Source organism: Mytilus californianus, unplaced genomic scaffold (genome assembly GCF_021869535.1).
Source record: "Mytilus californianus isolate M0D057914Y unplaced genomic scaffold, xbMytCali1.0.p SCAF_3, whole genome shotgun sequence".
NCBI lineage: Eukaryota > Metazoa > Mollusca > Bivalvia > Mytilida > Mytilidae > Mytilus > Mytilus californianus.
In genome coordinates, this window is record NW_026262679.1 from 20,534,636 (window position 1) to 20,556,219 (window position 21,584).

General features: G+C 32.3%; 1 protein-coding gene across 1 annotated transcript; it reads right to left on the minus strand.

Moving 5' to 3' along the window:
• Positions 1-655: 655 nt before the first annotated feature.
• LOC127733411 (vesicular glutamate transporter 3-like) lies at positions 656-17,790 on the minus strand. The gene is made up of 12 exons (XM_052242775.1): positions 17,736-17,790; positions 15,916-16,074; positions 14,740-14,882; positions 10,312-10,429; positions 8,493-8,580; positions 7,618-7,704; positions 5,989-6,128; positions 5,236-5,388; positions 4,345-4,477; positions 3,947-4,057; positions 3,316-3,443; positions 656-1,428 (listed from the first exon to the last, which is right to left on the minus strand). Exons 2-12 carry the CDS (start codon positions 16,072-16,074, stop codon positions 1,138-1,140), a joined length of 1,551 nt encoding a protein of 516 aa, XP_052098735.1. The 5' UTR covers positions 17,736-17,790; the 3' UTR covers positions 656-1,137.
• Between the last annotated feature and the right edge of the window lie 3,794 nt (positions 17,791-21,584).

Sequence of the window (21,584 nt, forward strand, 5' to 3'; positions counted from 1 at the left end):
TACACAAGAAACTAAAATTAAAAATAATACAAGACTAACAAAGGCTAGAGGCTCCTGACTTGGGACAGGCGCAAAAATGCGGCGGGGTTAAACATGTTTATGAGATCTCAACCCTCCCCCTATACCTCTAGCCAATGTAGAAAAGTAAACGCATAACAATACGCACATTAAAATTCAGTTCAAGAGAAGTCCGAGTCTGATGTCAGAAGATGTAACCAAAGAAAATAAACAAAATGACAATAATACATAAATAACAACAGACTACTAGCAGTTAACTGACATGCCAGCTCCAAACTTCAATTAAACTGATTGGAAGATTATGTCTTCATCATATGAATATCAGGCACAATCCTTCCCGTTAGGGGTTTAGTATCATACCATCATAACATATATGAGAAGAACATAACCCGTGTCATGCCAACAACTGGTTTTTAAATAAATGTGTTTAGTGCCGATGCAAAGACCCTATAAGTGAATCAATATTAACGCCAAAATATGCAATCTTTAATGACCTGACAACAGTATCGTAACTATATCCCTTCTTAATAAGTCTATTTAAAGGTTTTGTTAGTTTCAGAGGTGAATACTGACATTTTTGTGCTTTATAAAGAATATTTCCATAAAAAAATGGATGTGAAATACCTGAACGTATAAGAAGTCTGCAATGTGTATAACTTACTATTATGCTCATGTGCAAATAAAATGAAATTCATTATAAAAAAAAAATTTCAGGAAGCTCTAATTTATAGTTCCTAAGACAAAAGAGACGGACATTCCATTGGACGGACGTATGGACAGAGGTAAACCAGTATACCCTCATTCGGATCATGGTATAAATATACATAAAAAGCTCTAAAACCAAAATGTCGAAAGATCATTTACTGAACATTAGATTTATTTGCATCATTTGTTTTAAGTTGTGCATAAAATCAATTGAAAATTAAAAGTTTAATTTACGATTAACTATTAGAGTTTGAAGTCATGTTAATTGGTTTTGGCGTTTCGAATATCAAATTGCTCTTTTTTATTACAAAAATGTACACTACGTTTACTAAAAAACTTGAAATATTATACTACATAGACTGCAAGAAACAATCAGGACTAACTACATAGACTGCAAGAACCAATCAGGATTAACTACATAGACTGCAAGAACCAATCAGGACTATCACTCTCCTCTTTGTCTTCTTCTGGCACTGAATCATAAGTTACCGATTTACTTAAGAATTGTTTATGTTCCATATCACCTGGTTGTTGAGCAAAATCTGGGTCCGATGATGGATTGACTAACCGTTCAGCTTCTGCAGGAGGGCCATCAGCCCAGTACTGTTTATGTCCAGATGCAAATATGCCATAGTATAAAACTCCAGCTAGATGTATGGCACCAGCTATCCAGAACACTTCGTGCCATGTCTTTTCGTGCGAAATCTACAGAAAACAAAATTTTTAGATAAAAAATAGTATATGATACAAGCTATTTGTAAATATGGCAGAGTACCATATATAGACACTTTTGTCTGTGCTAATATAGTGACAATGCTACAATAAGATGACATTTATGTTCTAGGAATAACTAGTACTGCTAGTATTCTTGCCCATGTAAAAACAAATTTATTTAAGAGTTGAAAGTGATACATGTACCTCCAAAAAATTGAATAATTTTAAATCAGTCCTTTAATTTAAGCCTTTGTTATGTAGATATATTTTTTGAATAATGACTTGAATATTATTTTCAATTCATGTATGAGGTGGAAATTATTAACAGAATAGACAAACAACACTCCACAAAATACTATACAGGAAAATGAAGATTGAGCAGCACGAACATCATCCAAAAACCACTGAAGAACTCGGGTTTCCTCGATGGTAGTCCGGGATTGTCTGATGACGGCCATTTTTGGGACTTGTTTGAGCCGTGAGACGTTCTACGGACAAGTCCTTCACAAGGCCGTCAGTGTCAGATGAACATCGGACTATCCAGAAAGTGTTAGCAGGTCCCATCGTTTTGTTTATAAATGAGAAATAAAACCGTAATGAGTCGCATTCGGTTATGTCTTAATCTAGGAAAAAAGGCCTGATAATGTGGCAACGACAAGTGGAATATATTCGTAGTATCAGCAATGCATGTATTCTATAGCGATCGACCAAACCATGATTGCGTCCCTTAAACAACGAAGAAATAACTTTATCCACTGGTTCAATATCTGCCTTTCTACCAGCAACCCTCTTTTCAAGAAAACGCAAGCAATTGAATATCATATCAATTAGTAGATATATATACTCATTATGCAGATGCAACTGAAATGCTACTAAACAGAAATGGAAAAGTCACAATGATAAATTGAAATACTAGTGATCTCTTTTTTTTCGTAAAATTTAGTTTTCAGCCAACCCGCATGGTCAATTTGTATGTATAAATTCAGATATGAAGCAGACTTATCTGCGTTTGTGGAATCCTTATTTTAAGTGAAATGAAAAAGAAGTCATCAACCTACTGGACGAACTTTGAATTGCTTAGTGCACTTTACACAAAACAGAATATAAGTATATTATCAATATATTTGTGTCACCTACGCTTGGTGTAAAAATAAACAGGAATCACATGTACAACTGGTTCAATGCTCAGGTGTTTGCGCCTTCTATATGCACTTCTTTGAGTGCATAATAACTGGCTAATATATCACGTTGCTATAATCGGCATTTATTGACATTTCCTTTAGAGAATATGTGCAGTAGCTTCCACATATTGGTCGAAGTTTAACGTGTCACAATTTGTCGAAGAAATATTGTCGAACGTTCCTTTACAGATTTGACGAACTTGACTTATTGCATTTATGTCTTGCAAATGGTCGATAACATACTTATTCTTTCTAACTTGGTAAAAACAATTAGTGTAAGTTGACCAACTTTCTTGTTGTTGCCGAAGAGGCACCAATGGTGTTAGCTTACAAGGAAAATTCATTAAAATACTTACCGTAGGAAATAGAGAAGGGAAAACAGTTGCAGTAAGGTTCTTTTAGATGTCCTTTGTTTATTTATGCGCGTGTCGTTTAATCCTATCTTAATGACGCATGCTCCACATCTCTTTTCTCATTCATATTCCTACTATGACAGCAACACTGCTGTCAAGGTGATTAAAGTGCTTCTAAGGAACATTATTTTCGGCAATATACTGATAGGTACGATAAATATATATTATCCATTAAATTGAACAACGATATATTTACCTATTCGTGATAACATAGTAAGAACTCACCAATAGTGTACCGTGAAATATTGATAAAGCAATTATAATTGTCCGTGAATTTAACTTACCCGTGTTCTGCCACGAAGAACTGATGCTGTTAAAGTGCTTAGTATAGCTCCTATCACACCTGTTCGAGATATGCCGGTTAGAACACTTGCGTAAGTTGGTGAAAGATCTAAAGGGTTAACTTGGTATCCTGTTAATACAAGTCAGATACAAATGTGAAAAATATAAGTATCTGCTGCCACCAAAGGTTACTGAAAAGATGACACATATTTTGTGATCGTTGCCACCAAAGATTAATGAGCAGAGGATACATATTTTGTAATCGCTGTCACCAAATGTTACTTGACTGATGATACATATTTTGTGATCGCTGCCACCAAAGTTTACTGAACAGATGAAACATAATTTGTCAACCCATTTCGATGTTAGATATTAATTTCAAGCATTATTATTTATAGTTTGAGCTATATTGAAAATATGTTTATCCCGATTCCCGTTATATATAACTATGTTGATGATGCCACCAACAACTAAGCAAATTAATTGTTAACTCTTACTTTTGCTCTATAAATGATCCATTCAACAGAATGAATTACAAGTTTATTCAGATTAAAATAAAATTTGTTAAAATAATTACGTTAAAAAAGTCTTTTGAGAGAATTAAGATGTGCAGAACTGAATTTAGTTCCTTACCTGAAATAGCCAAACCACTGAAGGCTACACCAACACACATAACGATCATTACAACTTCTAACCGTGTTATAAAGCCAAGACAAATAATACATATTGCTTCAATACCAAATCCTGAAAGAATCCCACATAGGTAATAAGATCTTTATTTCATCACTAGTAAATTGTATCATATATTATACTTATTTTCAGCTTGCGTTACTAACTGTCAAAATTCAAATAAGAGATACTTTTGAGAAAGATTGTTTTTATTTTCAAAAGAAGTTGAAGTATAACTGACAACGCCGAGTGAAAAAACAAATGTTAAGTATTCGAGTAATTCCTTATTTATATGTAATCATACGATCTATAGCTATCTGTATTAATGCGGATTTTATAGATTTATCTATTTATGTTATTACCTGAACATTGGGCCATCTTTCTCCCTACTGTGGTACTTATCAAACCAGACTTTATGAGTTTATCTATTAACACTCCACCAGTAACCGTTACAATTGTCATGCATACCTCTGATAAGCTTGATAACAATCCAATCTGAAAACCGTAGCGATGCATTATATAAATTGTAATTAACAATTTTATATATCGAACAGTAAGTAATATGTTTCTTTATAATGTTTTATGTATATGTATATACTTATGGGACAACTTCAAAACGCCTTTTGGCTAGTGCTCCATACCAGCCATTATCATGGTTTCGATGCGCTGAAGCTATTGATTTAAAATGGAAAGATTCACAAGACCACCCGAATTAATTTCTTGGACACTGTAACGCTTTCGGTGGTTCAATTGTATGAGTTACACATGAAACATCAATGAAAAAATAAACTTCCTTAATTATACGAGTTACACCCAGAACGCAACAATGATTACGGATCTCCACACGAAGAAAACAGACAAACACCAATTCTGGAATTTGAATATCTGAAAACCCTAGATACCTTACGCATCGCATTGTAAACACAATTTGCGACAATAAAGCCTGCCTTTTACGTGGACCAAACTGGAAATACAATACAATTATCTCCTAAGTAAACATTGCGTACATCTAGAATACACTTGGTCTAGCAGACTGACAATTCTAAATGGTCTACTCATCAGCGAACAACATAAGTACCACATGTATAAAGTTATTTTGAACCCCATAACCTAAACAAATGCCCAGATAATGTTTTCATCAACATGAATACATAGTTGCCCTTTGGGTTTTTGTGCCGTTGGTTTGCTGTTTCGTTACCGTACATACGAAAAATTTCATTTTATTCATATTAATATAAATTTGAATCCCGTACCTCAAAAATATTCAGATTATGAAATGAATCCTGCATGTATGTAGGTATCTCAGTCAGAAGCATAGAGAAAATCCAATTTCTACAAAAGCTTCCAACAAATATGGCGGACATAGGAAGAGATGTAAGTATGTGTTTCCATGGTATTGCATTGGCCTGAAAAACAAATTGATATTGTTATAATGTAATGTAAGGGTTTAATCCAAAATTGATTTATCACTTCGAGTTAGCCTGACCGATTTTTTTAACCCTCGTATATTTTTGAATTAAACATTAGACTCCATTCTACATTTGTACCAAATTCACTATTGTATGCCTCTAAATTGAGGGATGAGACCGTCTATGTCTAGTTATTTTCATGATTACCTTATCATTTTTTTGGCAGTAAAGTTTTATGGGGGACTACTTTTGTGGATTACTTTCAAGTATGGGTTTTCCATATTGTTGAAGGCCGTACAGTGAGTTTGCTATAGTTGCTAACATCTACGTCAGCTGATCTCTTATTTTTATTCACATCTTTGCTTAGATTCGTTGGGTTTCAAAGCTTGACATGGTATAGCCACTTGTGTATAGTTGAGATTCATGATGTCCTTTCTGGTTTTATTGTGATTAAGGGATACACAGTATCATTTATGTAAACCTCGTTTGTTTTGATATCAAGATAGCTAGAGTTAGCCTCATTTGTTTCACAATATTGCATGATTTTCAAAATCTACATTATATATGATCAAATCTTGTTATAAATAACAAACTTGCCGTTTTTGTAGAAGATCTCTGAGCAGCTGATGCTTCTTTATCATACAAGGCTCGTTCGTTGATCGATAGGCGTGGATGAGCTGAAGGTGAATCAACAACGACGATCATGAATATTATGGACCATAAAATACCCAGTCCACCTGAAAATCAAAAATAAGTATCGTTAACAATAAAATACCCAGTCCACCTGGAAATTAAAAATAAGTATCATTTTGACAATAAATTACCCAATCCACCTGGAAATTAAAAATAGATATGATTGAATATAAGATACCCAGTCCACCTGGAAATCAAAAGTAAGTATCATTGACCATAAAATACCCAATCCACCTGGAAATCAAAAATAAGTATCATTGACCATAAAATACCCAGTTCACCTGGAAATAAAAAATAAATATGATTGACCATAGAATACCAAGTCCACCTATAATTCAAAAATAATTATCATTGACCATAAAGTAACCAGTCGACCTGGAAATCACAAAAAGACCAATATCAATGACCATAAAATACCCTGTCCACCTGGAAATAAAAAATAAATATCATTGACCATAAAATACCCAGTTCACCTGGAAATCAAAAATAAATATCATTGACCATGAAATACCCAGTTCACATAGAAAACAAAAATAAATATCATTGACCATAAAATACCCAGTCCACCTGGAAATAAAAAATAAAAGAGTGTTGACCATAAAATACCCAGTCAACCTCGAAATCAAAAATAAATCATGACTTGACCATAAAACACCCAGTCCACTTTGAAATCAAAAATAAATATTGTTGACCATAAAATACCAAGTCCAACTGGAAATAAAAAATAAAAAAAATAAATAGCATTGACCATGAAATACCCAGTCCACCTGGAAATCAAAAATAAATATTATTGAAAATAAAATACCCAGTCCACCTGGAAATCAAAAATAAATATCATTGACAATGAAATACCGAGTCCACCTGGAAACCAAAAATAAATATCATTTGCAATAAAAAAAAAAAACCAGTCCACCTGGAAATCAAATATAGAGATTGTTTACCATAGAATACCGAGTCCAGTGGAAAATAAATGTATATCGCATACGATAAATAATATGACAGGCAACATTAGTTTATCGATATTCAGTCAGTATAAGTATTCTTATTTTTATATAGATGTAAATATTGTTTATGTTTCAACATTATATCCAAAAGAAAAATATAATCTTTTCGTCTGTTAGATTTATTCAAATGGGGAAAATAACAGTATAGCCTTGTCAGATAATTTTACTTGTTTAATCATTAATAGTGTACTTGTTTTGGTTATATTAGTAACTCTAAATGCATAGAAACCGTTTTTGTAGAACTGTAGGACAAAGAAACAGAATTTGCTGTCGTCTCGGTTAACTTTTATCAGGAAATTTGGTCTTGGGACACCCAAACTGTACAGAAGTAAATAGTGGACTAAATAGAAAAAAATGCCTAAAAGAATAGGTCATCTTTAATTCGTGGAGTATTAACTTTTTATTTTATATAAATTTGGCAGCAAAGAATTCTCCAAATGCATTAATTGCCGATGCTAAAGCATTGGTTTTTAGGCGGATTTTATATTTTTGGACAACAGTCTACCAGAAATAGTAGTAAAATATTTACCATATAGATATAAGACGGCGTGCCAACAAACATGACAAGACAATGTTCCTGATACTGCCATCGCTACTGCAGGGCTCAAATAGGCACCTACAACACAATATCAATTTGGGAAACGGTATCATTTACATCCTTTTATTTAGACATGCATTACAAATAAATTGGTGGTACTACATACATTAAAAACTGTTATATTTTAAAAGAATTTGCTCTTTTATTTTTGAAAATGAATCATTATCATAATTTACAAAAATGTAAACCGAAAGATTTGGACAAATAGGAATTAGAAATAAATAAATTCAGACAATATATTTCAAGTGCTACAGTATAGTGACAATTTGTTAATCCGTCTACCTAACCTTTTACATTTCTTTGTGATTAATTAATTCTATTGTCAAATATATGTATGTCGTAGCGGAAACCACCTTGACGATAACAAATTAATACGTTGGACACTAATCCTTTTCTATAGATACTGTTTATATATATATATACTTTTATATGTTATTTTGAAGTCAGTTTAGGTTTTAGGTCTGGTACCGTCCGGACCTTGCTAATAAAATGTAAAGATTAGTATTCCGACTTTGAGTTAATCATAGCCGGAAAAACTCCCGGTTATATATTATTAAGATATGGTCGCTATTTCGTCATCTCAATTGACCAAATATGAACTGATACACAATAATTATTGTTGATGTATTGGGATTGAAACATTTTACGATAAAACCTTTGTATTTACTGTAATAAGCTATCCATACATAGAAACAACAAATTCTGATATATTGCATTTTCGGCATCTGCCAACAATGTATCTTCCATTTGGAATGTGCTGGTTCAAATATTACTTGTTTTTAATTCTTACCATTTACCTAACCTACCTGCATACGCAATAGTTATCATTCTGGATTTTTCAGACTTTGGAGCCCATGCAGATATCACACCATTAATGGCAGGTACAGACGGTCCCTTTCAAAAATAAATAAATGTAAGCTTACGTATAATTTAGACGTGGTTTATTCGTGTAAGAAGCTCGTGTCTGCATGTGCGACTTGTTCCTTATTTAGAAGAAGTACACACTGCAAGAACTCAGTTTTTCTAGTTCTGTTTGGAAAGAAGAACGCAATATATTTTATATTGTGAAGCAAGTCTTTTGTTTAAGTTCGCTACAGATTTCTATACATTTGTGTCAGTCGAAACGTTGATGTATCGAGACTATGTATAATCAACATTTCGACAGACACGTTCATAGTATGAAAGAGAGATTCCGGTTATCAAGCTGCGCATCATCTAATTATAGATTATCGAAAGCAGATGGAATCTTGGGTTATTTAAGGTCTTTCACCACTAGGATTTTGGGATGATTTGCACGAATAATTTTCTACATATTGCAAAGTGAGAAGATTTCAGCGAAAAAAAAACACAAAAAAAACATCTCTGAAGAATATTGTGTATTATTTTATATTTCTTCGTTAAATCTATACTGGTTGAAATTACCGATATTTTACAGAAATATATTCGAAAGAAACCAATATAGCTTTACGTGTGTTAACCACTGAGTAACACTCTTTAAGGCAACTTTACAGCAGAGAAAATAATATGCAAGATTGAGGCAGATATCGTATGCAAATCACCAGATGGTATTGAAACTGAGAACATGTGAATATCAATTTAGAAAACAAATTAAATATACGCTATAACTATGACTATTTGGCAACTTTGAATTATCAAAATACAAGCAACCTGATCATCGGAATAACAATTCTGGATAACTATACATAAAAGGCCAACTATTACTGTATCTTTTGATTAAGATACGCATTTGTATATGTAGCATTGTCGACACATTTAGAAAAAAAAAAACAATTCTCATTTTTATTCTTGCTTGATAATGATCAACACCGCATTGGTCGTTTTCCATTACTGAACACAATATAAAAAAGGAGATGTAAGATTGTCTGCCTAGGGCAAAATAGGCGGGAAAGTCTACACGCGTTGTCAGTTTGTTTTCGATCTGTGAGTTTGACTGTCCCTCTGGTATCTTTCGTCCCTCTTTTAAACTACTACCCTGATGTTATAAATATGCCATCGTTATATAAATGTGTATCTTTTGTTTAAAATATTTATTTGATACCAAAGTTAGAAACTCTAACTTCGATTTATATAAGAATGTTTAAAGCTAATCAACCTGTATGAATTAGGAGGTAATCATATTTGAGTGTTTTTAGAGAAGGGGTGGGGGCATCAATGAAACTAGGCAGGGGAGTTCCGATATTGTTTATGACTTTGTTTTTTACTCTTTACACACACAGTGTATGCCATTATTTAGGTCATAGATTCGTGGCAGTGCTTTGTCTGTAACTAAGTATGCTTCACTAATTGTTAGGTTGTGAATAATAAGGGCAAACTTTTAAAAACTACAATAGAATACAATTAACTTGAATAACATGATAAAGTGATATTTAACATATTTCTAGATATACGTTTGTTTAATTTCACATTTTGATTTCTCTGTATAAAGATGTTTCTGTTAGGCCATACGTGCAATATATTATATTGTATAAATTTCAAGATTTCAGTTGATATTTTGATGTTTGTTTTGTAGTGCCTGCTATATGGAGATTGAAGTATATTGCCATTACTACTACCAGTTACATATATTACTACAGTGTCCGCATTGTCATTAACACAACCGCTTACTTCTATAATGCCCTGCAATGTCCGTACTACCATTACTGCGACATATTGACTGTTTTGTATACAAACAGGTAACACAACCATACATATACTGGATAACAACACTGATAGTCCACATATTCTATAATAAAAATTGTTAAATCAATCAAAACTATAACAAGGCATAATAAAGATGCCTGAAACTACCCTGTCGAAACACATGATTTCACCCCGTTTGCAATTCATGCATTTTCAGCTGTTTTCAATCCCATGCATATATGTGTGTAATAGCACATGGATATATGATATTTGAACTAACAGCTTACGTGTATCACCTTCAGAAGTATTCAAAACGCGAGCACGCTGAATAACCTCTCATTCGTAACAATTGCCACTGACGGTGTATGCAAAAGATATGGAAATGATATGGAATCTTTGGAAGAATCGAGAACATAATGTATTAAGTGTGTGGCCTACAGGCATCTGATCACACAAGTTATAACAGATTACCTATTAAACATGAACAGGGGTACCAAAGACCATATTTGCCAAAATTATTCAAAATCACGCCTTAAGCCTTCTGGAATTTGTTCTCATATGCGTAATGTTAACACCTCAAAGAGCACTGATGGAGCTGCGTTACTTTGAATTTTAAAAGACATAAAGGACTTTAGTTTTTAAAAATGACCCCAGGGAAAAATAAATTCTGGGGAAGTTGGGTCTTTCTCTATCAATGTTCATGATAGTTTCAACTTTGATATTTTCTGTCATGAATTTATACTTCAAATGTGATTCTATTTTGGTATACAGATTTGAACATAATTTGAAAATAATATGAAATATATATTTTTTTAAGTACTATAATGGATTATATAATATAATGTTATAGGATGAAGGAAGGAGATTAATTATATAAGTAAAAATGTAAATGTAGAAGGAAATAATAGTTTTAACAATGGTTGCAAAATTGAGTTCATTAATGCATTTCCTGATTTTTTATACTTCTATATGTCTGTTTCCGATTTTACACAATTCTTTTTTATGAAATTTCATAAAGTTGTACATTCGAAAAAAAGTTCATACATGCCAAAAGTTGAAAACCAAAGACTGATAAAATATTACACAAAGAAAAATGGGCAAAAAACCAAGTTAATTAAAGTGGAAAGATCTTGTAAAAATATTAAACACAGTTATTGTAGTACATGTTTTCTGAGGTATTAGGCTATTTCTTGTTTGCCATTCTTCAAGATACACATCGATCTCACTTTGGAATATGTCCTTTGGAAAACAAAGTGTAGGTTTAGTTCAAATATCATTTGATAATGAAAACAAATCATTAGTTAGTGGGCAAGCTCACATATCCAACGTCCTACATAAAGGCATGGAAGAATTATTTAATTTACTTCCATGATATAGTGACCCGCTGTTATAGTTTTACAATATAGAAAGTACTGCGAGAAATTAAGGCCTTATTCAAGCGACAAGAATTAATTGTGATATATTTTTGAATTTTTTACTTTCCTTAAAAAAAAAGGTCCACCATTTCAAATTTTTCTGATAATTGATCTCAACAGAGTATTTGATAAATAAAAACCTTCATTCAAATTTTAAGAGGATCTGATAACAAAATATCCCCACGACAAGAACTATATGGAATATTTTAACAAGTATGTCTCCCGTTAAAATGATCCACTAATTCAGATTTTTGATATTATGGAAGATTTTGATGAGGGGAAACCTTCATCCAAATTTAAAAAGCGCTTCTGATATCCAAAATGTAGACGAAACAGGTTTAACCACTGTACAAAGGCTATCCAAAACGGTTGGTACTAACGGAGTTAAACAAGTCAGAAGTATTACTTATGCTGACAGAGGTTATCTTGTTACAGTATGCAGATCCGTAAACGCCTCTGCGAACAGTGTACCATCCATGATGATTTTTCCTAGAAAGCACTTAAAGACGACTTTATTATACATGGACCTCAAAGAGTTTGTGGTGTAGCACATTCATCAGGTTGGATGACAGCTAATAATTTTATCATCTCCCTACAACACTTTGTGAAGCAACCAAACCTAGTAATGAATAACCCGTCTTGCTTTTGTTAGATAACCACCATTCTCATCTTGCAGTAACAATACTTTTCTTTGCAAAACTCGATGGAATTATAGTGCCTTTATTTCCTCCCCACTATTTCCACAACCTTCAACCATTGAACAGGAAGGTGTATGGTCTATTGAAAAATAAAACACAGGATTGTTGGTTGAGAAATAACCCTGGGAAGCAAATGACTATATATGATCATGGAATTATTATCTTGACGATATAATACGCCAACGATAGGACTTACCTGGAATCTTGTGAGAGTCTTGGCCAAATGCTGCTACCCAAGAAATATAATAAGTGGCTTTAAGGTAAGTGGAATATTTCCCATAAATCCTGATGTTTTTGAAGATAACGATTTCGCACCTTCACATGTAACAGACAGACCGATGACTTTACACAAACAGAACAACCGAACCATGCAACTCCGTCCCCTGCACAAATAGTGGTACCAATGGAAAAGAGTCAAAATTAATGATAATCAACCAGAAGAAACAGGCGAGCATCATGAGGGAGACAAATCTACTGAAGGACAAGATAAACAGATAACAGGGAAGTGACCCAAACGAAGAATGTTATTTGCAAACATATAGATCTGCAGTAACGACAACGAGTTCTGGTAAATGTCAAGGGTGATGAACACTGCCCTATTTATGCATTTCAGGTATGCATGGAAGCGGAGTTTAAAGAAAAAATCGGCATTGAAGAGATATTCCAAAACATGAGAGGTGAAGCTATAAGAAAAGTAAACTTCTACAAGGATTTTATTACTGACGACAAAGATTTAATATCAGAGAGTAACAGTAACATTCATTTGTATGTCCGGAACTGCAGATTTAATCCTCGTACTGTTGTGCAACATGTATCAAATTTGCGCCAATTTATCAGACTTGAGAACAACAATATATCTGAGCTAACGCAATTAAATACTACGTCCACAGCTGACACACGAAGAAACATCTATTTAGTCTTGAAAGGACAAGATGCAGCAGCACAGTACACCAATTTCCGAAAGCACAACCACTAAAATAAAACAGAAATATTTCAAATAGAAAGCATAAGGCTGCAAACCTTACAGATACACCAGAATAGATGTATTCGAAGATGAAGAAAAGAAGAAATATCGGAAACAGCAGAAAACTGTTAAACGAAAGTTGCCACTCTAAAAACCATAAATAGAAGCAACGAACAGAAACAGAGAAGATAATCAAAACATTCGGACAACGAAGATGAATGTTTTTGATTGGTCTGCTTAGAACTATATTCGAACAGAAAATCAAAGGAATCTTGGATTCAGTGCAATGGATGGGTACATAAAGATTGCACTAAAGGAGACAAGTATTTATTTGTCAGAAGTGTGACTCTGACAGAGGGACGATAACGCTTACTGTTTATGTAAATGTATTCATAATTGAATGTAAAAATTCTTATCGAAATATTATACTTCCCTTTTATCATATTTAAAACAGTATTAACAAAAATACCAAACTCCAAGGTTAAGTTTTAAAACGGGAAGTTAAAAAAGTAAATAATAAACATTATTCTCATAGAGAAAATAGATAAACGAGAACAATATTTCATCATCCAAGCAAGTAAGAAAAAAATGTATAATTGATTGAAATTTCGTGTCCATCTTATTCCAAGTGCATGACAAAGCGCATAAGCAAACAATGTTAACATTTAGCTTGATTAGTTTGCTAATCATATCTGCGTTCTTTTGTTTATGATTTAAAAACTACTTTAGTCCAATTCATCATGCAACACATTCCCTGAAAATATTAAAACAAGATATATACTTGAAACTGGAAAGATTATCACTGTCGAGGTGTGCTTAAACACGAAATCAACAAATAGAAAGACTGATAAATAACTGTCAAATCCCTAACTTGGTAAACTTACAAGTTAAGATGGTGTTTTATCGCAATGGAAAAATTTCTCTTGAGAAACAAGATTGTTTCATACGATTGATTTATATACTTTGCCGCGTATATCTATAATATGGTCCGTCAAGTTCCAAATATATAGTCTGTGGCATATCTATTATATGGTCCGTCAAGTTCCAAATATATAGTCTGGGGCATATCTATTATATGGTCCGTCAAGTTCCAAATATATAGTCTGGGGCATATCTATTATATGGTCCGTCAAGTTCCAAATATATAGTCTGGGGCATATCTATTATATGGTCCGTCAAGTTCCAAATATATAGTATGGGGTATAAATAACAACATAGAAAGCAAACATGTCCATTTGAGCATGTGAATAGAACACGGTTATTTCTGAAAAAAAAAAAAAACATCTGAAACCTTGGATGTGAAGAAATATTTAACGAAACTTTTCGTATTACTAACCTTACTGGTGAAAATCTTGTAGCAAGAATTCCTCCTGGAACTTGCGTGAATAAACCTCCGACAAAATATGCCGTATTTAAATATAATGTTCCGTCCACTGTCCAATTCAAGGATAAGTTACAGCTACTGTTTAGAGGAATACACTAAATAACGAAAAAGAAATCTAAGATTAATAAGAAATGAATGCCTGTTTTCTTTTATTATTATTTTGAATGCGAAAATAAAACAGACGTTCTCAATTGGATCAAGGCAGCATACAAGAGAAGACACAAACATAAAAACGAGAGGGTCATATGAGGGCCATCTAGAAAATAAAATGGAGTCATTCTGGTACTCGATCATGTAAGAGCAACTTAAAGATTAAATCATCGGAAAACAGTTAATTTTTGTTCCAAAAATTGCACCAATTGTACGCTGATTTTACTACTTTTAGTTGCTCACATTTGACCGAGTACCAGAATGTCCTATCCATAGAGTAGGTAACCTGTTGAAAGATTATATACTCCGTAGTCAAAAGTCGGTAATATGAAAAGTCTAACAGTTAAAGTGTGTGATGGTAAGTCAATAATATTCCGTATACAGTTGTATTAGCATTGGCACATCTCATTTTCACGGATATTTACTTTTAGACCACGGCCTCTCAGTCATGTTTCATTGAATTTGAAACTTTTGCATGGTATTCATGTTTCAATAGTGTTGCTATTTAGATTTCAAAACTTTTACTATTCTATTGATATTACATAATTATTTCACATTTTGTCATTCCGGAGCCTTTTATGGCTTACTGTCCGGAACTCATTATGTGAGCTGTAGTTGTTCGCATCCTTGTCATTAAAGTTTGGTCTTTGGTGGAATGTTGTCTTATAGCAATCATGTCACATCACATTATTGTTGGGAACAAAGCAAACGGATCCTGTTCATGATAGTTGCAGTTTATTGTTATATTGTTTATCTTTCTTTCATCTTTTCAAATATTATAACTTATGGAAAACTCTTTCAGACTACTTTGTTTCAGTTTGAAAGTATGGGTAATAGTACAAAACAAAAACAAAAACACACACACAGTCACACAACCAAAATTATTTTTATCTGTCACAACAAAAAGAACAAAGCATTTAAAAGTATTGCATCTCTCTGGAAATCATGAATATCAAAGAAAAGTAGGAAAATACATACATGTTTGAATAAGCTGTAAGGTTGCGTATGATTTGTTGTTGAATGTTTTGGTTTTACTATATGCACCATAACCATTGCAAATACTGAACGATATCCTATTGAAAGTAGTAGTCCGCAAAATCCTAAAAATACAACTAAAAACCTTTTTGGGCATCCCATCTAAAACAGAAAATAATAAACACAATTAAAAAAAATTTTAAGAAATTCCAGCGACAAATAAAATAAAAAACACAGCTAAATACTTTCTTGAACTTCCCATCATACCTGAAAAAAGAAACAAAATACATAAACAACTAAAATCCATGTTCAAGTGCTAATTTCTGAAAAGGCATAAAACACAAACAATGCACTTTTTGAACAATCAGTAATTTCTGGGGGAAAAAAAGTAATTCGTTTCTATTAATTCATTATTAGATAGAGAGTATAAGAGGAAGAAACGTATGTTCGATAACTTATATTCATGAATTGAAGTTTTCATTTTTTAATTATTATTGATATATTTATCACATATATCTTTTTCGGAGTATTACTAGGATTGTTTCTTGTCGTTAAATTGATACACATTTATACAATACCCATACTTCCAATTATTGATTTGTACCAGGATTTAATCCGTAACACTTAAATCATGGAAGTAGGTTTATGTCATAATTACAGCTTTATAGTTAGTTAAATGCTTGATTTTGCTTGGTGGATCGCCAGTGTATTTTTCATGTATTGTTTTATATGTAATTAGTGACGGTCACAGCGCTCAGGAAATTTTACCTTGTCTTGACTTGTATTTTTGGCAAATACCCCTCATGTGTATGATATCTGTTCAAAATGATACTTCCATGCTTAGATCAAAGTATGAATCCCTATGGCTTTATTTTCATAGCAAATCAACTTAGATTTGATAATTCTCCATATTAAGGCACGGGCCATTTGATTTTCTGGTGCTGGGTATTTATTGTAAAAAATAATCTGGCTTCCATTTTGATTAAAAAAAATGTTCTGGCTTCATCTCCAGCAAGTATGACATGTATAATGTAATAAAAAAAATCTTGCTTTGGATTGACTGAAGAAAAAAAATTTCTTGGTTGGTTTGCATGGCTTGATATAAAATCCCCCTCCGAAAATCAAATGGTCCGTGCCTTAGCTACAATGTACTGATGAACTAAGTTCGCGACACTGTAATAATAGCTTTTTCATAAAAAAGAAAGCTTCAATATTGTAATATTCATTTATCATGTTCTGCATTTAACTGTTTTTCATTTTTTTTTTAAATTTATTTTCGTTGTTTATTATCATCAGTAAGATGATCTACACAACAGACTAACTTTAGTCCATATGATCAAAATGCTTATCAACTAAAGCGAATTTTCTATCTCCCTTTATCTTAAATCAATCTCTTTGTATGTTTTTTTTCATGGTGCATTCTTTTGAATTTATATCTCTCATCATGCTCATGACCGAGATGATACGTGGAAATTCACAATCATATATACATTCTAAGAAAAATATAAAAATTCATTATTTGTAAGCTGCCCTACCGTATGAGTTGCGGGTTTAGTCAAAATAATTGTATTCAAAGAGCTCCAGAAATATTTCAGGACCACGATAATTCCAATTCAGGATATCCATAAATCATTAAGGAACTCATGAAAGACCAAAAATGTTGACTAAATTCGCGACTCACACGACCATGCACATTCATTGGTGAATCAAACAAATGTTAGATCGTATTGTAATGCTGCATATGAAATCATGGATCACAAAAGCAGCTTTCAACTTTCACTCATGACATTTTATTAAAAAAAAAAATCACCAATGGTTCTTACCTCTGTAGCCTTTGCAGTATGAATTAGAATAGATTTATTTCGAATAGATATATATACATTTTATTAACGAACGGGAAATATTCTAAAAATAAAACTTTCAGAAAGTTTATATTACTGTGTAAACTTGTACGTGTGTAAGTCGTGGCCGATTCCTTTCGTTTTATACATGTATATGTACTGATAGATAGGATGGATCCCCTTAAGAGTGGATATCCGAGGATTTTAAAGTTTCCGAAATGACTAATTTCTATAATATCAATTTTCTTTGTACATAGGTATATACATTTTGACCACAAATACATTTATTGATAAGAAGAAATGGAGTTTAAAGTAAATAAAATGACACACGAACATGTTACAAGGTGTATGTATACCTTTTACATGAATGTTTATTTTCCATTTTTCGTCATAATCTTTTCATTTCAGAAAATTGTGTCGATTCACCTACTAGTTGATGTATTGCTTTTTTTCTTTCGTTTACTTCACATAAAAGGGTCACATAAGCTTTGCTTAAAACATGCAAACTTCATAAACAGGATAAAATTCTGTGTTACTTGTCATTTAAAATCACATTTCTTTTTAAAGTTTCCAGGCGATTTAGCCGAAAAGAGCTTGACATTTGTCTATCGTTGAAGGTAGTACGTTCATGATGTTGACCTTTTGGTGTCTTTTAACATTGTGTTGATATTTCATTGACACATACCCTACACCTGCATATTAACCTAAGATTAACAAAGGACAGTGCATATTATTGAGCTGTTTTCGTCTTCGTTTTTCTAATATGTTTCTATATATTATGCTGAAATGTTAGAAGTACACACCAAGTCTTGCTTATATGGGTCATTTTCAAAAAATGTCGAATTTTCAGTACACCTATGGTAAAATCTTACTTTTAAAGGAAAATGCAGTTGTAACTGTTTAAATAAAAGTTTGTAGGATTTATGAGTCGGAACATCCATAATAAACACGATTTAGATCTATTTTGATATGATTAAAATATATTTAAGTCAGATCTTTGCGTAATTTATGTGCGTACAGTGTCAGGGTAAAACATTTCAAATGATTTTTTTCCTATTTTCTGATTGCTTTGATATCTGCAAAAGGAACTATTTTAGAATGTTAATAATAACTCTAACAGCTTCTTTGTTATTCTATGTAACATTTTTTCTACAAACTAAATTCAATCGGCGTACATGAAATGTATGTCTATCCTGTTACCGCTACTATATCAACCGTTAAATTGTTTCTCCCTATAAATATGGAACTATTCATTGATGAATTCAAAAGCACAAATCATCCTAAAAATTTAACACAGCACGTTTCTTGCATAACGGTGTAGAAAAAAGAAAATTCAAGACATTTAGAGGACAAAATTAGTGGGTACCCTTTTGGCATGTCTATGCTCAGTGTTACTAACATATTATATTAAATACACGAATATTATATTTATAAAAAGTGCAATTACGTGTTGGAAACCAAAATCACAACAGAAAAACATTATCACTTCATCAAAGGGAGTAGTTATTTCACAACAGCATTAATGAATGAAGAAATTTGTCTATCCTGTTAACATGGTTACTATAGTTACAGTAACAGGATATAGACAATATTTGACAGAAACGTCTTTAAAAAGTATATAATTACAATCGTTTTACACATAATGAAATGTTTGGTTGTTTGAACTCATTTAAAGGTTACAGCGTCTTAATCTTCGCAATTTATCAGATACAAATCCAATACTGCTATCGGTAACAGGATAGAACAAAAGAAGTTAATATGGTGATATATCGTTAACGAACGTTGCTGTTACCAAAAAAAAAGACAAAAGTAAACCAACATGCGTGGGAGTTACTTGATGTTGGGTTTATTAGAAAGAGAAAAAAAAATGCTGAACATTATGAATTGCTATCTTATACTTAAGCTGATGGTGGTTATCTTTATAACCGTTGAAAACCAATTTTTAGAGGTATTTTTCAGTACAATATAGAAAATTGACAAATAATCTATCATTACACAGAATGAAAATATATAGAAGTTTTTACTCTTGAAAACCATCTTATTGGCTATGAAAAACAAGCTTACAATTTTATTGAAACCTTTTCTAAATAACCCGAAATTTCTTTTGAACATTGAAACAGGAGAGACAAAATATTGCACCACCTATCAAAAAATGTTTCAATATATTCTTGTATGACATTATCAAGATTGCATCTTTTTATATGTTGTTCCATAAGTACTGTTTGTTTTTATTTGCTTTTGAAGAGAGTTGTTTGAATTAGTAAATAGATATAAGAAGATGTGGCATGAGTGCCAATGAGACAACACTCTATCCAAGTCACAATTTGTAAAAGTAAACCATTACCGGAAGTAGTCTCAGATGAAGCAGAGAAAACTATGTATGTTTTTAATTGACTGCTTGTTGTTTGTTTGCATTCAGAAGCAAATTGTTCACACATGTTTAAGACGAGAACAAATTGACAATAAATCAAAGAGCTAAGTTCTGCAATGGATTAACCCAGATAAAGGAGAGGAATTTTGACTGTTGCTTGAAATGAAGGTATGTTGGATAGAGACAGAAAAGTTGCTGATATAATAATTCTGCACAGCCAAAAAAAAATCCCTATATAGAGAATGGGTTTCGACATACATATTCGTGTCCAGTTGTAATGCAAAGGTATATGTGTATCTTCATCTTCACTGCCCAAAAGAATCATCCTTGGGTCTTTACAATCGAATCGTTGTTAAATCTTGAAAATCGACCAAGATGAGAAAAATAAAAATGCCCAACATGGTGTGTCCCCTGTTATGGATGCATCACCCGACATGCGAAAAACTGCTTCAGCCTTTTAAATGCTCTCATAGCATAAGATGTCAGTCAATCTAATCATGGTAATGTGACTTTGAATCTGTTGGGAACACATTAAAAAGAAGATATTCATGTGTCTGCTTTTTGCGAAACCCAATGTTGGTCGAACGTTAAGTGTTTTATTGGAAAAAGTATTGACAAAGCTGCATGTGTGGTGGTCCCGTTTTAAAAAGATGTGGTTGTAGTGCTAAGACTAGTTTAACAAACGATGTATTTAAAAAAAAAAAAAAACGAGGACAAAAGTTTAACATATCCTGCCATCCAAACATTATATGGAATAACAAATAATTTAAAATATTTCAGTAGAATTCATTTTCAATTATTTAAACTCTTAGAATGCAAGCAGTTTTTGATAATATTTCATTCTATAAAATAATTTCAGGCATTTTGTAAACTGCCTTTCAATTTTTCCACGCATTTTGTAAAATACCTAAACAAATTAGTCAAAATATAAAATGCCTGAATCTTACAGGCATTTTAGAAAATGCCTAAAGTTTTCAGTCATTTTACAAAATGCCTAAATTTGGAAAATGCCTGTAACAGATACAAAGCAAAAAAAAAACATCTAATAAAAACACAGACCGGACGTGGCAGGGTATTTATACATCCCGACAACAAAAACATAAAGTACAGATCTAAGAGTACTCACAGTTACTGACAGCTAGTTCAAAGCCAATATCAACTAATTAAAAAAATCATGCATCGAAGACTAGAATATCAATTAGTACGCATCCAAAATCCAATGGATTTAGTGTAAGGACGTCATTAACAGTCAGAGAAAAACATGACTTTGTGCACTGCTAAGATACAGATATCGACAGATTGTAGAGCCATGGATGTGCATATGTATGTAAAAATAATATTTAATTTAATTTTAATTTAATTTAATTTACTGATAACAAAATCAATAGTTATACCAATAAAAACAATATTCAAAGGTCTATTAATTACAGTGTTGAATTAGTAACCGTTTAGAATAACTT

What these genes read in the sequence shown, in the direction of transcription:
- LOC127733411 (XM_052242775.1), bottom strand. Translation starts at nt 16,074, where the DNA reads ATGGGATGCCCAAAAAGGTTTTTAGTTGTATTTTTAGGATTTTGCGGA. An exon ending in ACAAGATTTTCACCAGTAAG is followed by an intron (nt 10,430 to 14,739) that starts GTTAGTAATACG and finishes TTTTTATTATAG; the next exon opens with AATATGTGGACTATCAGTGT. An exon ending in CAGTGGTTTGGCTATTTCAG is followed by an intron (nt 3,444 to 3,946) that starts GTAAGGAACTAA and finishes TTGTATTAACAG; the next exon opens with GATACCAAGTTAACCCTTTA.